Raw genomic sequence first — 18,473 nt, 5'->3', positions numbered from 1 at the left:
CTTTACACTATCCATTGATTCATCAATGTAGTTATACTTTACAATAAAAAAAAAAGTTAAAAAACTAATAACCTTTAAAAAAAATTTAATAATCATTTTAGAATAGAATGATTCATTTTAATATTTGTATACTACAAATATTTGGATAATATAAAACTTAGAAAAAAACAAAAATTAATTTCTTTTTTTAAAATATATAAACAAAACATATTTAAACCTTGATTATATAGTACATAAAACACAACAAACTTTTAAATATATTAAAAAATGTGAATACACATTCAGGTAGTATTAATAATTTATTTATGATACAGTGAATTGTAGACAACAATAAAATAAACTATGTTTTTAAATACTTTATTAATATTTACACGTATCTAAGTTATAGCGCATTGTATTAATATTGAAACAATCAGTTATTTTTTAATATAATTAATGTTTTTATTAATCTCTATATTTTTATTATAAAAAATAAAATGAATATATTAAATAATAAATAAACAAAAAATTTAAATTTTGGTAATTTTTGGAATAAGTTTTCTTAATTTATTGTTTTTGAATTATAATTTTCCCCCTAAGATTATATAGTTATTGGTGTTCTCCTTCGAATTTATATTTTAAAAATGATTATTATTAAACGGGTAACAGATATTTAAAGAAAAAGACATTTCTCTGACATAAAAGAAAGAGTTGAAGGAAAAAAAAGGAAAAAAGAAAACTATGAAGAAGAAACCAAAATTTGTTGACATGGGAGATTTCTTGGCAGCAACCTGCAGGACCCAAGTCATGGCAACAAACACTAATTAATGCATTTTCTCTTTATCTTCTTCCTTTCAACTTAGTTAATGCTTCTTCATGTTTGTTGTCACCAACCCAATTTCACTCTTCATTTCACCTTTTCCATTTTCCTATAAAACCCTTTCTTCTCTTCATTCCAACGCTCAACAAACTCATCATGTCTCCCCAACTTTCCGACCACCTTGAACCCTGGCGCACCCTTGCCGGAAAGGTCGTCATGGTCACCGGCGCTTCCGCCGGCCTTGGCCGCGACTTCTGCCTCGACCTGGCCCGCGCCGGCTGCCGCGTCGTCCTCGCGGCTCGCCGCGTCGACCGCCTCCGCTCCCTCTGCGACGAAATCAACGGGATGGCGCCTCCGGCGGCCCTCGCAGACGGCGGCGGGAGCCTCCGCGCCGTCGCCGTGGAGCTTGACATTGCCGCCGATGGCCCCGTTGTGGATAGTTACGTGCAGAAGGCGTGGGACGCGTTCGGCCACGTTGATGCGCTGATCAACAACGCTGGTATTAGAGGTAACTGGATTTTCTGAATCTCGCCATGAATGAATAATATTTCGGGGTTGGTTTGTTGAATTGAAATTCCGCAAATCGACGTCGTTTTCAACGATTGCTTTCGTCTTCTTTGATTCGAATGTTAATTAGCTTATATGATTTTGTGATCCTTAAAATAATAGAACGACATAAGTAGTTTCTACAGTTTTAAATATTTTATTAAAATCGAGAAACTAATTTGAAGGACTTTGGTCGTTGAAGACGATGCAGCATCCATTTTTACATTTTAATGATTATTTATTAAGAACTACTTACTTACTCAAGAAACAGGGTAGTGTGACCTGAAAGAAGATAAAAATAAATAAAATGAATAATTTAGAAAAGAAATACATATTTTAAGATCAATTCGACACTTGAAGTGTCCCCCATTAGCAGACATTGACAAGTGAAGATTTCGTTACTATCCACAGTGATTTGGTGAAATTGATGCCATTTTTGGAATGATTGCATTCCATTTGTGAGCCCAAAAAAGAACCTTGCTTTGGTATGTGGGATGAATTTGAAATTTTGCTTTTGTGCTTTTAAAGGAAAGTTTTGTTTTACTCAAAAGATTTGTATTGTTTAATCATAGGGTTTAACCCAGGAGAAAAATACACTGTTTGTGTGCTCAAAGATCTTTAACTTTATCAGTCATTACTGTAAAATTGAAACCAGTAAGAGGGTAATTGTTGAAAGAGCACAACCTTACTGCATAACTTTTGTCAAGTGATTTGCTTTGCACACTTGAAATGTGCCCTACCAGTCAAGTCCACTAACTTTATGGGTTTATTTATATACTGTAGTTCTTAATGGATTGGTTTTAAAATGTGTAACTCACTGATAGTGGAAAGTTGTGGTGTTTGATGATGGTGGTGTGGCGTGCAGGAACTGTGAAGTCACCATTGGAATTGTCTGAGGAGGAATGGAACCACTCATTCAGAACGAACCTAACTGGGACGTGGCTGGTGTCAAAAAGCGTATGTAAACGCATGCGTGACGCACAGAGGAAAGGATCCATAATCAACATTGCTTCCATTGCTGGTTTGAATCGTGGCCAATTACCTGGTTCAGCTGCATATTCATCTTCCAAAGCAGGTGTCAATATCCTCACAAAGGTAAACCAGTCAACTAAAGCTAGACAACCTTCTTTGAATTTCTCTTTTCCACATTGAATTTCTCTTCTTTTCCAGATAGAATTTCTTAACATCTCACTTTGTAGTTGTCGTTGATTTGTCGGATGGGAATATTCCACTGGAACACAAATTAAGAAAAGCATTGTCGTTGACTTCTTTTGTTTACATATTCATTTAATTTCTCCATGCTAAAAGACATGTTGCTTATGTCATCACTTTAGTAGTTGAGAACACTCTGCTTCTTATCTTGTCTGTTAATTCTAAATTCCATTGGTTAATACAAAGTGACATGCTACTTTTCAGATAAAAACACAACAGAATAAAGAAACTCACTCAGCAGTAAATCATTGATTTTGAAACTTGTCTCTAATTTTGCATGCTGATATTGAGAATGATTAGATGTTTGTGAGAGATGAGTGACATTGTTGAGAATGATTAACAGAGAATTTGTGTAAAATGTTGTTTGACAGGTGATGGCACTGGAACTGGGGGCACACAAAATCAGAGTGAATTCCATTTCACCTGGACTATTCAAATCTGAAATCACAGAGAAATTAATGGAAAAAGATTGGTTGAACAAGGTGGCGATGAAAACAGTACCCTTGAGAAGATATGGAACTGCTGATCCAGCATTAACATCATTAGCTCGTTATTTAATCCATGATTCATCTGAATACGTAACTGGCAACAATTTTATTGTGGATGCCGGAGCCACCTTACCTGGCCTCCCTATTTATTCCTCCCTATAAACCAACCATCATTTCAATCACAAGTGTCTGAGTATTTTTTTTAATATCATATCTACTTTATATGTAGTTATTGTTATAATGTTGGATATAGCAATAATCAACATAAAAATTAATACTCATATTTAATTAATTAAAATATTTAAGTTAATGATATATTTTCTCCTTCCATGAGTAAGAATTGTTGACAAATATGATTGTGTGAATTTGTCCCAATGTATAATATCTATACTCATGATTATATGTTTGCTAAGAGCAATACAAATTAATTATGAATAATTAAAAAAATTGAAGATAAATAATTTACATTACATAAAATATATTGTAGTTTCTTCCAAGAAAAAAAAAAGGCAGAAACACCCCAGTATCAAATTAGATTTTATAACTATAAAAAATAATATAAATTAAAGTGTACTAATATTAAATTATATACTAAAGAAAATATAGTAGAATGATAAACTTACGAGTCTATTATATTTTTAATGGCTAAGTATTAGTTTTCTTGTTTAATGAACATAAAAGAACCACAAGATTGGTTAAAAATAATTACTAAAGGACCTATATAAATAATAATAATATATTAGTATCAGTTACGTTTTAAATTAACTAACACTAATTTAAGAATTCCATACTTATGCAAGGAATTATATACTTATGCAAATTAAATCAAATTGATTTTTTTTTTAATTTTGAGTTAGTTTTTAACAAAAGCTGGAATAATAGGCCTACGATTAAATATATTTTATAAATACGTTTCAATCTTCTTTCGTGTTATTTATATATATATATATATATATATATATATTTAACTGTATACCTTTAAATGCCTTACCAAGTTTATGTATTGATATTATTTATTATGTTTATATAAATGATTTTACAAATTAATTTTCTTGACCTACTATGACCAATAAGATCAATGGAAGAATTGAACTATAGATTGTATACATTTATTTACACAAAAGAAAAAACTCAAAAACAAAGATATATGGTACATTGAGTTAAATTTCTAGATTTATAACAAGGACTATATCTTTGTTTTTGAGTTTTTGATTTAATTTGATTTGAAAAAATAAAAAAATAAAACCAAACCAAACTAATGTATTTTATTTCGTCTTGATCGCTCTTTGTAGTTTTTAATTTTTAATTCTAATTTTCAATTTTTTTAAATTAAAATATAATAATAATAATAATAAATAGTTACTTAAATTTTGATAAATATATTGAAAATAAATCAATAAAACCATAAGAGTAATATTTAATATATTGATAAATATATTGTAGTCTAATATTACTAATAAATATGAAGTAAAAATTTAACATCAACTTAGAACACACAAAATAGTAAAAAATGTTTGTATAATTTACAATGTGTAGAAAATAAAATCTTATTCATATTATTATGTAGGATAGATACTTATATATATATAAATACGAAGAAATATAAATACGAAGAAACGTATAATCTTTAATTTTTAAAATTAGGACACAAATCTTTATATTATATAATTATGAATTATATAAATTTATAATAAAAATTTATATATATAATTATATTGTAGCTTTTTTAACATAAAGATTTTTTTTAGAATTATTAAATTTTTTTTCTTTATTTTTATAATCATAATAAAAATTTATATAATAAATTTAAGTTTTTAAAAAATTAATTATTAAAAATCGTGTTAAAATTAATTAATACATCTTCTACTACGAGCATATAAGTATGAGTGTCGTATAGTGTATCCGGTATTATATAAGTATGAGTGTCGTATAGTGTATCCGGATGATACCCTCATAGCTTCTCATTGCTGAGCTTGTACTGCAGAGGATATTGTTGTAACTAAATGAATCTGATAGAAGCTGAACAAGTGCTGGAGCCATGGCACAAGCTAGAAGACAAAGTCGTTCTTGTGACGGGTGCTTCTTCCGGAATCGGACGAGACCTCTGCATCGACCTCGCTAAAGCTGGCTCCTACGTCGTCGCAGCAGCTCGCCGCCTCGATCGCCTCACCTCCCTCTGCAACGAAATCAACCGCCTGTGGCCCTCGCCCGCCGGAAACTGCCGCGCAGTGGCCGTGGAGCTCGATGTCGCCGCCGATGGCTCCACCATCGACAAGGCCGTGCAGAAAGCCTGGGACGCCTTTGGCCGCATTGATTCCCTGATTAACAACGCTGGTGTGAGAGGTAATCCACTCGGAATTTCTCTATTATTATTGTTAGGCTTAAATTTAGTTTTGGTGACCACATTATATACTGTATTAGTTTTAATTGTTTTTAAAATAGTGTATTTAATGTTCAAATTTTGTGTGTTAGTCTCCATTGTTGTTTTCTTGGGTTACGACATTTGATTCTGTTTTGTCGATGATTAAACCTTGTTAATCAATTTTAGAAAGGTCTACTTTCACAATTACGATCGTTGTCTACGAAGTTCTATTTTGAGGACTTGCTTAAAGGATTCAATTCCAGTTTCACTCAGACCAGGGACCATAGTTATTTTTTAAATTTTAGACCCTGACTTCTTAGTCATGTTAACTGGGACTAATACTAAGTAAGACAATGGTTAACACCAAAAATGTTGAATATTATAGAGTGTCTCATACTAAATAAAGAAGAAATTATTTGTTTATTTGTAACATTGAGGGCATAACTGAATGCTTCCTGAAAGTTGTAGTGGCGTTTCCACCATTTATTTTGTGTAGGAAGTGTTAAATCACCCTTGAATTTGTCTGAGGAGGAGTGGGATCAGGTCTTCAAGACTAACGTTAGAGGCTGCTGGTTGGTGTCAAAATATGTATGCAAACGCATGTGTGATGCCCCGATGAAGGGATCGATTATTAATATTTCTTCAGTTGCTGGTTTAAATCGGGGGCAATTGCCTGGAGCTGTTGCCTATGCATCATCGAAGGCAGGAGTAAATATGCTGACCAAGGTGATAATATTATTTGAGATGATTTTTCTTAAAATTTAACCACTTTTTTTAATTCTCTCTTGGTTTTTTCTTTTGATTTCTTAATACTTTTATATGACCACTGCATTATAGCAAAAAGTAAATGAATCAAGATTATGAAACTTGTTTGATGTGTTGTGTATACTGTTAGGTTCTTTTTTCTGATGTAAGGATAATAGTTCTTGCTAGGAAATATTAACACCAAACAAAGAAAGAAATACTGAACATGCTTCTTTATTGCTGATAGAAAGACAAGAATCACCCAATAACCATGGTATACAAGTATACCCCGAAGGAGCTTTCTCCTTATTACAATGGAATTTGCCCAGCAAACTAAAAACTCATTCCTCTCCCCTTTACTCGTAAGAGAACTTATTTATAGGAATTACAGTAAACTAAATAACAGAACCAACTGACACTCCTATCCAACAAATAACCTGTTACAACTTTGACGCTTCCCTTTTCCTATGATAAACCTGCAGACCCTTTCCTCCTATAGATTTTTGCCTGCACTCATTCCTAACATATACAATTACAGAGTTTGATTTATCCGATTTATCAGGATTATATAGAAATGAAAAATTGCCAATATTAAGATAAAAGGTGAGGTAGAAGTTAGTTTGGGTCTACAGTACATTGTATCACAACAGAGAGCATATAAAGTAGTTATTTTAATCCGAGTTATTTTAATCAGGATACTTTAATTAGATTGAATAAGAATAAATCGGATAGCTCTTTCATCAACTACAGCAATATCCGATGTAGCACATTCTCCCTCTTTCGCATATCCGATGCTTTGCAAGGGAATTCCATTTTTAGTTAGAGAAAAGGCCGAAGAAAGAAGGAATAAGAAAATAGGCCTTAGGGGAATTAGACCAGGGCTTGGGCCTGATATTGTAAGTAATAACTAACTCTAGTTAGTTATTTAGGTGTAGGGCAGAGTGAATGAAAGGGTAATTGTACAGGGAAAGGGGATAATCATAAAAATCAGTTGCTATCGAATATTTGTGTTTCAGTCGTATAATTTCCATTTTTATTCTAAACATATCTGTTTTCTTTTAGTTTTTTCTCTATGATTCCCTCTTCTTCTGTAGTTTCCGTAAGAGATCAGATTATGTTTATCCCCTTTGGCATCTGTATAATCAGTAAAGCTATCTTTCTCTTATGATATTATCCCTTCATTTTGGATAGAGTCATGCACCAATTGGAATCTGGTCAAGATTTTACTACTTGTGTCATATTGAATAAACAGCATGCTGATATCACTATAACTAGGGTAATGGTATATGACAGGTCATGGCTTCTGAATTGGGAGTGCACAAAATTAGAGTGAATTCAATATCCCCTGGAATTTTCAAATCTGAAATCACTGAAAGTTTAATGCAAAAAAAGTGGTTGGAAGATGTGGTCAGGAAAATAATGCCTTTGAGGAGATTAGGTACTTCAGATCCAGCATTAACATCTCTAGCTCGTTATCTTATTCATGATTCTTCAGAGTATGTCACAGGCAACAATTTCATTGTTGATTTTGGAGCCACCTTACCAGGTGTGCCAATTTATTCTTCTCTATAATTTATGTATACATTGTTCAGTAGCCCAATATGAACTATTCTTCCATCACATATCTTCAAATTAAATGATATGGAGTTCTGAAGTCTATGTATATGGAGAATTATGTATAATGGCTACCGCCTTCATCTTTACAAATTTTCTTTTTCACTTTTTGGATTATCTAATGAGAAAATCCGTAAGGTACTAATTCTGGAATGTAATTTTACATTCCAGATTAGTCAATTGAGAAGATAAAAGAGGTACAGAAAGACCATAGTAAGGTAAAGGAATCTATGTTCTGTTGTTCTTGTACAAATGATCAAACAGTGACTAATGATCCGTTAGGTTGCCTTCATTTAACTTGTGAATTTCAAAGTTTCTTCACACTAGGATGATGTGGCAGTAGAATTATGCAGATGTAGTTATTACAAAATACTTTCTTACATCTAAACAGTTATTTTATAGAAAGAAATCTCCATAATGAGATGTTGAAATTAAATTTTAATCCACCATAGTAGGTATATGGACTTTTTTTATTTTATTGTTATGTTTATATTAACATTTGTTTATGTTCTGTAAAAAATGATTTGTTTTTATCCAATCGTGAGAATGTACAGAGAAGAGTTTGATTTATTACACTTAAATCCTGTCTTTAAGAATTCTCAATATATTATTACATAGAATAATGAAGGAATGATGAAACAGAATGGCATGCATGTGACAGAGATACAATCAATCTAGTAGAAAATATCTATATTGGAGATTAACTAAAACCTCACTACCATTTTTAACAAATTTTAAGATATATTCATTATATTTAAATTATGGTGAGTTCAGGTAAATAATTTAAGTAAATATTTAAGTAAATATTTATTTGATAACAAGTTCTAACTAACATAAGTTTGTTTTGATGTTTTTACTGTGAAACTTAATAAAGAAGTTGCAAATAATTACTCATGACAAAATCAATTAACTTGCATTTCACCAATCTATGAAAATATATGGGGATATTCTTTCCTGAGAATTAATTAAGAATCTAAAGAGAAATATTGGGTTGGATGGGAGAAAAAAAGTGCGTTTTAACGGGTTTAGATCTTTCTGTGAAATATGTCAAAAATAAACTGAAATATATCTATATATATAGTTAATTATGTGAACAACATAATTAATTATGATGTTCAAAATTTTAATTTAAATGCGTATCTTTTAACACTCATTGATTATGTAATTCCATAATCTATTATGGATGTATTTTCTATTTTTTGTCTGTTCTTTCTACTACACTAATAAATAATTAAAAATATATTAATAAATAAAATTATTAATAGTAAATAAAATCACATTTTTTTACCTAATTCTTTCCAATCAAACAAGTTTTTCTATTTTTTTTGTCTTGCTTATTCTTTCTTTCTTCTTTAACAAGGAATAATTTTTTTAGTTATTTGTGAGAAAGGTCAGGATTCTAATATTAAGAAGTTTGATGAGGTTCCTCAAGTATTCTTAAAGCTCCTTTTGTTTCCAGAACCTTATCAAGTGAAAAGAGAAAGCAAAACAACCTTAATTTTACATTTAGATATATAATTTAATAATTTTTAAAATATTCAAATACTTTGAATTGATTTCATTTCAAATTGTTTACTTTTTAAATATTTTATTTAAATAAGATAATTTAAATTTATTAAATTTTATTTTATTATTTAAATAAAGTATTTCAACTATTATCAAATACAAAAAGTTATTTAAATATTAAATAATTATTAATAATTTTAAAATATTAACATTAATAATTTTTTAATCAATCTGGATTGATATTAGTTTTTCAAAGTTGTCAATTTTTTTAAAATTAATATTATCAATTTTTTTCTTAATTAAAATTAATGAAGATTATTTTAATTAATATCGATTATAATTATTTAGGTTATCAATGTATTAAAGTTATTTTTAGGGGGTGTTGTTTCACTTACAATGTAATTTTTGACTGTTAATATGGATTTTGAGTATTCCTTAGGTTTGAGGGTTTTGATATTGACATGGTGACTGATAATTCTAAAACATTATGGATTGAGCAAATATTGAAGGGAAAAAAAACTACAAAACTAAATATTCTTTACCAAACCCAACACACACACTCTCTCTTCCTTCTCATCGTTTCATTGACAAAGGCTCCAATGACAATGTTGGATGGATGATGAAGAAGGTAGGAGGAAGAATGTTGGTGGGTTTCTTTTACTACTCTTCTTTCCTTTTAAACCTTTTCTGCTTCATCGCTCCTAATCATCAATGTTAGACCCCTCAGTATACCATAGCAGGAGATGTTTTTCTGAAAACAAAAAAGCAAGGAAGTCTTCACCATGGCAACAGCTAACATAGTCCCACATTGGAAAAGTTTTGAGAAAGAAACACATTTATAAAGGAACACCTAACGCACTTGGTCACGACCTTACTTGAACAGGATCTGTTTTATAGGCTCGTACCTCTGTATCCTTTGAGTTCTAAAGAGACAGGAACTAAAGTCTCATGGATGAACCATGACCCTGCAATCAGAGCGTGATTAATGGTTAGGTGTGTCTTGTCTAAGGACAAAATACACCCTTAACTGTAGAGGATCGTTCCCAGTCTCTCTGACTTGGGATGGTTGTAGGGTTGTCTGACAGACTCTCCCTCTCATTTTTTCTTTTCAGTCTTAACTCCTCTGTCACTGTTTTTTTTTGCTGTTACAGCTCCCTTGGTCACACCTCCGTATTCCTTTTAAGCTTGAAAATCCCAAATACAACTTACAAATTATAATGAATGAAAATATATTCAAACTAAGTACCAATCTAAATAATACATCAAAGTAAATTTTGTTCCAACTTTTATTTAGGGTAATCAAAATCATTTTCATCAATGTAATCGTCAATTATGGATTATTTCAAAAATAAGTTCAGTGTTCAGGTCCGAGATTTAGAGGTTGCTGCGAGATGTGTAGAGACTCTTGCTAATCAAGGTTTAATTTGTAGAAAACCATTTTGTTGGTTAGATATTATGCCTAATTGTATTAGGAATATTTTTTCCCTAACAAGTATAATTTAGATGTTGAAATACCACCATAAAATTAAAACTCGCGATGGAACACTATAATAAATACTTTTTTCTGGGAAATGATGTTTTGACAAACTGAGAGAGTTGTATATAATTCTTAATGAAAAAATATAAAAAAATAATATTGAAGGTTGTGTATAAAAAATATGAATTGTCAAATGTATTATTAACTTTTTTTTGACAGGTCTACAATTGCCAGAAATTTAAAATGAAGATGTTCCCTACAATAATTATCGATAGAGGTGTATGGTGGAACCATCACTTTCAATTTTTTACGGATTTAACCAGTAAATTTTTTGGCAAGTTTGCAATAATGAATTAAAATTTTGTAAATTTAACTAAGTTATTTAACAGTTGACAGCACGAACTAATACATAAAAAATATTGTTTGCTAGAGAACTAAAATAAGGTTATAAGTACAAAACTAAAATACAAAAAAATTGACAAATATAAGAACTAAAAGTACCTACCCCCAATGGACAATATTATGCAAATGATTCATGTCTTCTATATGACTGAGAGCTTAATATGCCAGTTCTTCAGCATTACATTTACATTTGTATAAAGCCAATCTAATTTGGTTCAAAAGATTCAGAACGTGCCATATTCTCTTCGGGCAATACATTCAGTATTATATAATAAGTACATAATTATCCTTACAATTGACCAATCATTTGGGGAAATGTTTCCTGAGCCATTAGATTTCATCATGCCAACTGATAAATTAATGAAACAGTACTATTAGCACATAACATGGAAATTTCATTTAAAGTGTTACAAGGAATATTTATCAATTATTCCATGAGCAGGGTACCGGTAGTGAGAGTTAGCCATGGTTTTACCAACTGGCACCATCTGCATCCCGAGCTTGGTAGAAATCGTTAGGCCGAACAATGTCGACCTCCTCAAACTCATTATCATCTGAAAAAGAACAGAAGGGTAAGTGTTACTGAAAATTAAAGGTGCTGTGTAGGCACATGCCTAATGATTCTTTAACAGACAATGTGGTCAAAGGTATATCTGCAACAACTAGATAGGGGGATAAGAGAATATAAGCAACATGTAAGTTAACACTCAATACGTGAATTAACACTTGGACGAGACTCTTTAATTCCAGGAACAATCTAAGTCCAATCCATCATTTGACAACTGCAGCTCAAGTTAACTTTTGGATTCAAAAGAATTTTGTTTTCCTTTGCCATCTTGGCCTCTTTGGTTTTCAAACCACAGTAAACTCCAGTTAAAAAGCACATTAGAGAAATTTGAAAAAAGAAGTTTTCTGTTGGGAATAACAATACAGCAAAAACTGAGACTTCGGTTCCACCACTAGAATTGACAAGAACATATTGTGACGGCCATTTTCAGAAAGTCAAGCAGAATAATGCATTTGAATAATATTCTATTTGGTAAACAAAAGAAAACCCAAAAGGACTATTGTCAGACGTGTCCAGTAGCCATTGCCAAACAAAAAGTCCCATTGAAGCCTAAAAAGGCAATGAACTATGGAGCAACAATTCACAATATAACGAACAAGCCTTTTCCCACTACATGAGGTTAGCTACATGGATTAAATGCTGTCACAAAGTTTTACGACAAATTATGTCCATGGAGAAACCATTGACCTCTGAATCCTTCTCAATGATTTTTTGAGTCTCTTTTTACCATTAGTAATAGGGCTACAGGACTTGGGTCCCAAGTTCCCTTCTATATACATGTCTAAACCACCTGAGGTGAGATTCTACTATTTTTTCTACAGCAGATGCTATCTCATCTTTCTTTCTACTGCATTCCTTTTAAATTCTATCTTGTCTAATATCCAACATAACATTCTCATCTATGATACGTTGACTTTATTTTCTTAATGGCTTTTCGCTACTCAACACCCAGTTTCATACAACACAGCACTACAAGTGTATAGTTGTGTGATGAAACTTTCCACAAAGCCTGAGGGATATGGTCACAGAAGACCCTCGGGGCACCTCCTTCGTTTCATCCATCCCACTTGAATCCTAGTCACCCATTAGTTCAAAAGGTGTATATTACACAGCATAGAGGGAGACATAATCAAGGGAATTGGCCATTCTATTTCTAAAATAACATTGTAAAAATTTCTCACCTTAGTCAGGACGCGGGATCAACATTTTTCAGTGCAAAAATTTCTCTTTAAGTGTTGGTGCCAGTTTAACATTCACACTGCCCCTGATTTCTGTTTTTTGTCTGATGGACCCAGGACGCTTAAACCATGAGATTATAAGATATGGTCTCTAATTTTCTCCTCTATAATCGAGGCACCTCTTGATAAGCTTTCATTTCCTATACTACATCTAAATTTTACTTAAGAGTCATGTGCTTTGCAAGGTTGCCCCCACATCTATTTCACTGTCACAATTCACAATACTAAATAAGTTTAAAATAGTGGGATTGGCTTGGCTGTACAATATAGATTTCAATTCACTCCTATTCTTGAATAACAGGAATATGAACATGGTCTAGCAATACGGTAGAAGATACATTTTCTTATCAAACAAGAACTCGCTGTGATTAGTTTCAAGATTCTATAAATTGAACAAACACGTGTATTTTTCAAAAGAAAATTACCAAATGATTAAAATTATAGATAAGTAAAGGAGCTAAGCCACTAAAGTACCCAAATGCACAGAAATCCTATGCATCTTTGATGAATGCCAAAAGGAATTTAAAGTGTATTTTTGTACGCCTAAAATACATCTACAAGTTCCAAAAGTAGTCCATGAATACTTGAGATTTGGCCCAATTTTTTTAAGACTATTATTATTACAATTTGCTGGATTTCCGAAACAGTTCCAAGTTACATCAATTCCCTAGAAAAAATTATACTGTCCGAAATTAACCCAACTAATGTCAAGGATGAACTGAATATATTTATATCCAAATTCAAGGATATTTCAAAGAACAACAAAGACAACAGGAAATAGGATGCTTCACACAATAAGTGAAGGAAGAAAGGAAACTGAATTGGTACCCAGGGAAAGGATAATAAAATACATTACCTTTTCTCAAGGTCAGAGCTACAACGGCATCATTTTCTACCTGAATAGTAAAAAAAATATAGGAAATTGTCAACACCTATGAGATGCAGGTGTAAGTGGTACACGGGGCAAACAGAACATTTTGCCCAGCTACAGATTAAAAATTGACATGCTAAAATACCCAGGACTTAGATATAACCTAACATATATGCAAACATTATGAAGAATATATAAAAAAGTATACACCATAGAAAATGTAATATTACATTACCTTTTGATCTGCCAAAGTCTTAGAGTCTTCTAATACTTCCCCTGTACCAGGAAGAATTAACCGTTGATTATTAGTTGGCTGATCAACAAGTTCTTGCAACTTCTGCTTTATGTCAATAATTTTATCAGATGCCTTGCACCGGATGAAGTAGGTTGTCTTACTACGTTTAACACGAATGTACATATCCTGTCAATAAACAAAAGTTTAGCATGATATATGTTAGGAATTCCTTTTGATTGACAACAAAACAGAACTAGAAATCCTAACACACTCTCTGCTGCAATAGCATTGTGACTAAAATACTTCTGTGTCATTTCACACTTCATGAAAACTGTTATACTTTAAAAAAGTGAGAAACGTTGAGCTGAAACTATGTTCTGAGACAGCACGGATGCTTTAATTGTATTGAGAAAATCAATACAATAAATAGAGGAGATTTCATACCCTCTAATAACAAAGATATGATATAGAATAAATAAAAATATTCCTAATAATACATATACAATCTAGATATTCTTGATTATATTCTATCAACTCCTTATTTCTATGATTATAACAAAAACAGACACCAAGGTAAACAACAATTACCCCAAAAGGAGCAGTCTCCTTTTCACACTGACCATATACAGTTGCAATGTTTAATTTCTCAAAAGCTAACTCCTACTCACAACTGAGAACCTATTTATAATGTCCTCACTCACTAACTGAGATAAGTAACTACCGGTCATACACTAATTACAATTTAACACTCTTTCTTTTCTTTTGCTATAACAGACCTGCAAAGGTTTTCCCTTCTCTTATTTTCCTATCAACATCTGACCATAATGCAAAAAAGATATCCAACAATAATTACCAAACAAATCCCCATCTATGCTATGTGTAAGATTAGCATTTAACATTATAGCCCTGATGCCTTATCATAGCTATGAGTATCTGTTCTATAACTGAATGATGCTAAAGCACACCTGGTTGAGGCCTCTATAATTGATAATGAAATAGAAAGAAAACAGGGAGTAACCTATTCAATTCCAGACACAAACCAAAATAACTATCATATAGCAAGATTCAACCTCAGTAACACAATATGCAGTTTTAAAGGAAACAAAAATCAAACAAGCTATGAACATCTTCATGATCTCCAAAATTCTAACATCACAGCTAATATTTTCACAAGGATAGTCCTATCGCACTCTTGGAACAAAGGAGATTAATTTACAGACATACATGTCCTATTTCCTTTCTCATGAAAGCACAGCAGAGACAATTGGTTTTACCAATTCATTTTCCCTTTTATTATTTTCCACAACCTAAAAGCAAATAGAAAATACCATTTGGTTCCAGGTCCCACACTTCACTTGGAATGACTTCAAAAGAAACACGCAAAACCCAATTCTTAACTTTCAATTTGAAGCCATAATAAATGGTTCAACACAGTAAAGAACGATTAGAAACTAAAGGGCACACAAGGGCCACATACCATTGTATTACTTTCCGATGCTTCTCTCTGGTAACGAAATTGCAGTTCCCAGTTCCCAAAACTGAAGAAAAAAATGTAAAAAAGGAGAACAAAGGTAACAAGAAACAGTAATTGATTTGAAGCAAGCAAAGTGGTAAAAGTTGGTGTAACCCTAAACCTGTGAAAATTGTGTAGTGTGAGATTTCAAAGAGGTTTTCTTAATCGCTCACAAAAGGGTGATCGATTAGTTAGTTGTTCACGTGTTGTGATATTTTGAAGGAAGAAGATGGATTCAAATCAATTTTTTCAAAAATATTCAAATTAGTTGAGAATTCATCTTCGATAATAAAATATTAAATTCACATATTTAATTAAAATATAAATTAAATTACCTAATAAAAAATTAATAAAAACAGTTGTTTATGTGTTATGAACATGTGTTTTGTTCCATTTTTTTTATCTTATTTTGTTACAGTATTGTCTAAAATCCATAGTTTATCCTTCTCACAATTTAGTCTTTATATTTATAAAATCTGCTTTTCAATTTACTTTTATCAACTATTTTAATTCCTTATTTTTTAATTATTTATAATTGTATTCAATTTTTTATAAAATTCACAATTTTTTTTTATTTTTTTAATTTTAATTCTTTACTTGGTTATTTTTAACTGTATCTAATTTTATTTTAAAAACTTCTATTTCGTCAAAGATTTAAATTCTAAACCCTAAACCTACATTACTTAATTAAGATATATAAATTAAGAATACTTTTACCTACCAATATTAATACCTATACATGTGATATTTCAATCTATCTAATCTTATCTAAAACCAAACCATGAATTTACAAATCAAATATAATGATAATAAGATTACAAGAAAATTAATAAATAATAATTAAATTTGGAGATAAAAAATAATTAATCACTATATTAATTAAATTATATACTAATTTAAAGATTAAAAAATTATTGGTATCTAAAGTAGTTTTTATTATTCATAAAATAGTTTCTAAATTGGTATCTAAATTAGTTACTTAGGTTTTAGTTACTAATATTTTAGATTTTAAATTGGTCTCTAAAAGACTAATGAATACTAATTTAAAATATAAAGTAGTAAGTAGCTAAGGGTTATGTACTGGTAGGCTAAAACCGAGAGGTTAAACCGAGAGCTAGATACAAGACATAATCGAGAGGTTATGTATAAAAGAATAAAACAAAATATAAATATTACTATAATAAGGCCCAATTAAATAAAAGCCTGCATTAGGGGTGCGCAAATGATAAAACGGTGTAGAAAGAAAGTCCAAAGTAAAAACATAAGCCCATTAAGGAAACTGTATAAATAAGAGGTCAACATAAGCGTCAGGTAAGAGTGATTTTTGTCTGATGAACATAAATCTATTTCTGACTTTGGCATCAGAGCGCCTTGCAGGTACACCCCCCATCTGTGAGAAGGAGAAGCCGAGAGCATCCAGCTTGAGGAGAAGCCGAGAGCATCCAGCCCTAGTTGAACCCGAGAGGGTCTAGCCTAAGAAGAAACCAAGAGAGTCCAGCCCAAGATTGGAAGATTTGTACAAAAGTTAATCTTGTCAACCTGATTCTAGTGTTCTTGGTCCTTGTTGTAAGAACATGTTACATACTAATTTATAAATTTTTATTAATAATGTAAACTAATTTAGATACTAACAATTTTTTTAGTTTATAAACTCAAATAATAATTAATTATTTTGGTATCTAAAATTAATTTTTATTTAATGATTTTTTTTTATAGTGTAAGGATTTCCAAGTTCTATTTCCTTTTTTTTCTCTATTTTCACCAATTCAAAAAATCCAATAGGTTAATGTTTTACACCTCTTCTTTAAAAGAAAAAAAAAAGTATTTTGATTTTCAAGTGCCAAGAACTTTCCAAGTTTCTGTTAAAGCACTTCAAGATTTGGTTCAATCATCTCCTTAAAAGAAGATTTGGTTCAATCAACAAGTTTTTAACAAAATCACGAAATCAAAGGAGGAGATGGAGGATGTTTGGTATATCTGCTTTTCTTTTCTTTTTTATCATTCAATGGTGTTTTGTTTTTGCTATAATACTTTTATCTAACACCATCATTTCAAAGCTGTAAGAAAGGTTCAATTCAATGATTCTCTTGTTGCATTCATTTCACAATGCTCAAGTTCCTTTTATTAAACCTTCACTTACAACATTTATCTCTTTCCTCTCCTCTTTATTATAAATTTTGTATAAATAACTATTAAAAATTCTATAAATTTGACCCAATTATAATATATAACTAGATATAAATTTTAATAATAAATCGACTTTGTTAAAAGTTCATTTCTCAATATAATATCAGGGTTATTTCAAATTTATCTTAATGAGAGTTTGTTGGACCTATCGTATTATTCACCATCGAACCGTTATTGTGTGTTGGAATCTCACATCGAGTAAAGATTAGAACATTTCATACTATATAAATGAGTGCAAACCTCATCTTATAAACTATAAAATATCTTAATCTCTAGTTAATGTGGGATCTCCAACAAAATTTATTTATTTTTTAAATTATATCAAAGTAATTTAAAGTTTATAATTAGACTTACGATGTCATCCGTTCTTGATCTCCTATTTTCATATTTCATATATGACGTTCTCTTGAAGATTTTTCATAAATATGGTCAAATTATAATGTAAAAACGAATGTAAGTCCTAGGTTTTTTTCACTTTTTTTAAATAAAATAATAGATTTTTTTCTCATTCCTTTTTTTTTAATTTCTTTTAAAATCTTAAATCTTAAATTATAAACTGATGGAAGATAAGGTTTAAAAAAATAAAATTGTTAAGTGTTTACTTTTCCACATTCCTCTCCTAACTTATTTCATGTTATGCTTTTTCTTTAAGATGACAGGTGAAACCTGGTTTGTGAAAATCATGGTGAAAAATCCAAGTGCAGTGCAATA

General features: G+C 30.9%; 3 protein-coding genes and 1 non-coding gene across 6 annotated transcripts; 3 read left to right on the top strand and 1 right to left on the bottom strand.

The window, feature by feature from the left end:
* Nucleotides 1-727: 727 nt before the first annotated feature.
* LOC137830468 (uncharacterized) lies at nt 728-3,248 on the top strand. Its single transcript, XM_068637829.2, has 3 exons — nt 728-1,307; nt 2,211-2,440; nt 2,929-3,248. The coding sequence occupies exons 1-3, from the start codon at nt 956-958 to the stop codon at nt 3,205-3,207; spliced, it is 861 nt and encodes a 286-aa protein (XP_068493930.1). The 5' UTR covers nt 728-955; the 3' UTR covers nt 3,208-3,248.
* Nucleotides 3,249-4,952: 1,704 nt separating this feature from the next.
* On the top strand, nt 4,953-7,870 carry LOC137830466 (uncharacterized). The gene is made up of 3 exons (XM_068637826.1): nt 4,953-5,388; nt 5,904-6,133; nt 7,445-7,870. The coding sequence occupies exons 1-3, from the start codon at nt 5,049-5,051 to the stop codon at nt 7,721-7,723; spliced, it is 849 nt and encodes a 282-aa protein (XP_068493927.1). The 5' UTR covers nt 4,953-5,048; the 3' UTR covers nt 7,724-7,870.
* A 2,266-nt stretch (nt 7,871-10,136) lies between these two features.
* Nucleotides 10,137-10,359, top strand: LOC137830812 (small nucleolar RNA U3). The gene has a single exon (XR_011084284.2). It is a non-coding gene; the product is annotated as a small nucleolar RNA U3 (small nucleolar RNA).
* A 909-nt stretch (nt 10,360-11,268) lies between these two features.
* Nucleotides 11,269-15,832, bottom strand: LOC137830465 (Ubiquitin-like superfamily protein). Of its 3 annotated transcripts, XM_068637825.2 has the most exons (6): nt 15,697-15,832; nt 15,540-15,600; nt 14,063-14,248; nt 13,813-13,852; nt 11,598-11,704; nt 11,269-11,499 (listed from the first exon to the last, which is right to left on the bottom strand). In XM_068637825.2, the coding sequence occupies exons 2-5, from the start codon at nt 15,540-15,542 to the stop codon at nt 11,622-11,624; spliced, it is 312 nt and encodes a 103-aa protein (XP_068493926.1). In that variant the 5' UTR covers nt 15,543-15,600; nt 15,697-15,832; the 3' UTR covers nt 11,269-11,499; nt 11,598-11,621. The 3 variants fall into 3 exon arrangements, with proteins under 3 accessions (XP_068493926.1, XP_090160998.1, XP_090160997.1); XM_090304872.1 differs by lacking the exons at nt 15,540-15,600; nt 15,697-15,832 and adding an exon at nt 15,287-15,367; XM_090304871.1 differs by lacking the exons at nt 15,540-15,600; nt 15,697-15,832 and adding an exon at nt 15,287-15,364 and having other exon boundaries at nt 11,269-11,704.
* Nucleotides 15,833-18,473: the final 2,641 nt, after the last annotated feature.

The sequence above is a fragment of the Phaseolus vulgaris genome, chromosome 7 (genome assembly GCF_051622355.1).
Source record: "Phaseolus vulgaris cultivar YP4 chromosome 7, ASM5162235v1, whole genome shotgun sequence".
In the NCBI taxonomy this organism is placed as follows: Eukaryota; Viridiplantae; Streptophyta; class Magnoliopsida; order Fabales; family Fabaceae; genus Phaseolus; species Phaseolus vulgaris.
Note: the sequence above shows the minus strand (reverse complement) of the source record. Positions and strands in the feature narration are given on the sequence as shown.

Bases quoted from the DNA above. Each gene is read 5' to 3' on its own strand.
- LOC137830468 (XM_068637829.2), top strand. From the start codon at position 956: ATGTCTCCCCAACTTTCCGACCACCTTGAACCCTGGCGCACCCTTGCC. The intron at 1,308-2,210 runs GTAACTGGATTT...TGTGGCGTGCAG, and splicing joins CAACAACGCTGGTATTAGAG to GAACTGTGAAGTCACCATTG. The intron at 2,441-2,928 runs GTAAACCAGTCA...GTTGTTTGACAG, and splicing joins GTGTCAATATCCTCACAAAG to GTGATGGCACTGGAACTGGG.
- LOC137830466 (XM_068637826.1), top strand. From the start codon at position 5,049: ATGAATCTGATAGAAGCTGAACAAGTGCTGGAGCCATGGCACAAGCTA. The intron at 5,389-5,903 runs GTAATCCACTCG...TATTTTGTGTAG, and splicing joins TAACAACGCTGGTGTGAGAG to GAAGTGTTAAATCACCCTTG. The intron at 6,134-7,444 runs GTGATAATATTA...GGTATATGACAG, and splicing joins GAGTAAATATGCTGACCAAG to GTCATGGCTTCTGAATTGGG.
- LOC137830465 (XM_090304872.1), bottom strand. From the start codon at position 15,307: ATGAGAAAGGAAATAGGACAT. The intron at 14,249-15,286 runs GTATGTCTGTAA...GTTTATTGACAG, and splicing joins TGAGAAAGGAAATAGGACAT to GATATGTACATTCGTGTTAA. The intron at 13,853-14,062 runs GTAATGTAATAT...TTTACTATTCAG, and splicing joins AGACTTTGGCAGATCAAAAG to GTAGAAAATGATGCCGTTGT.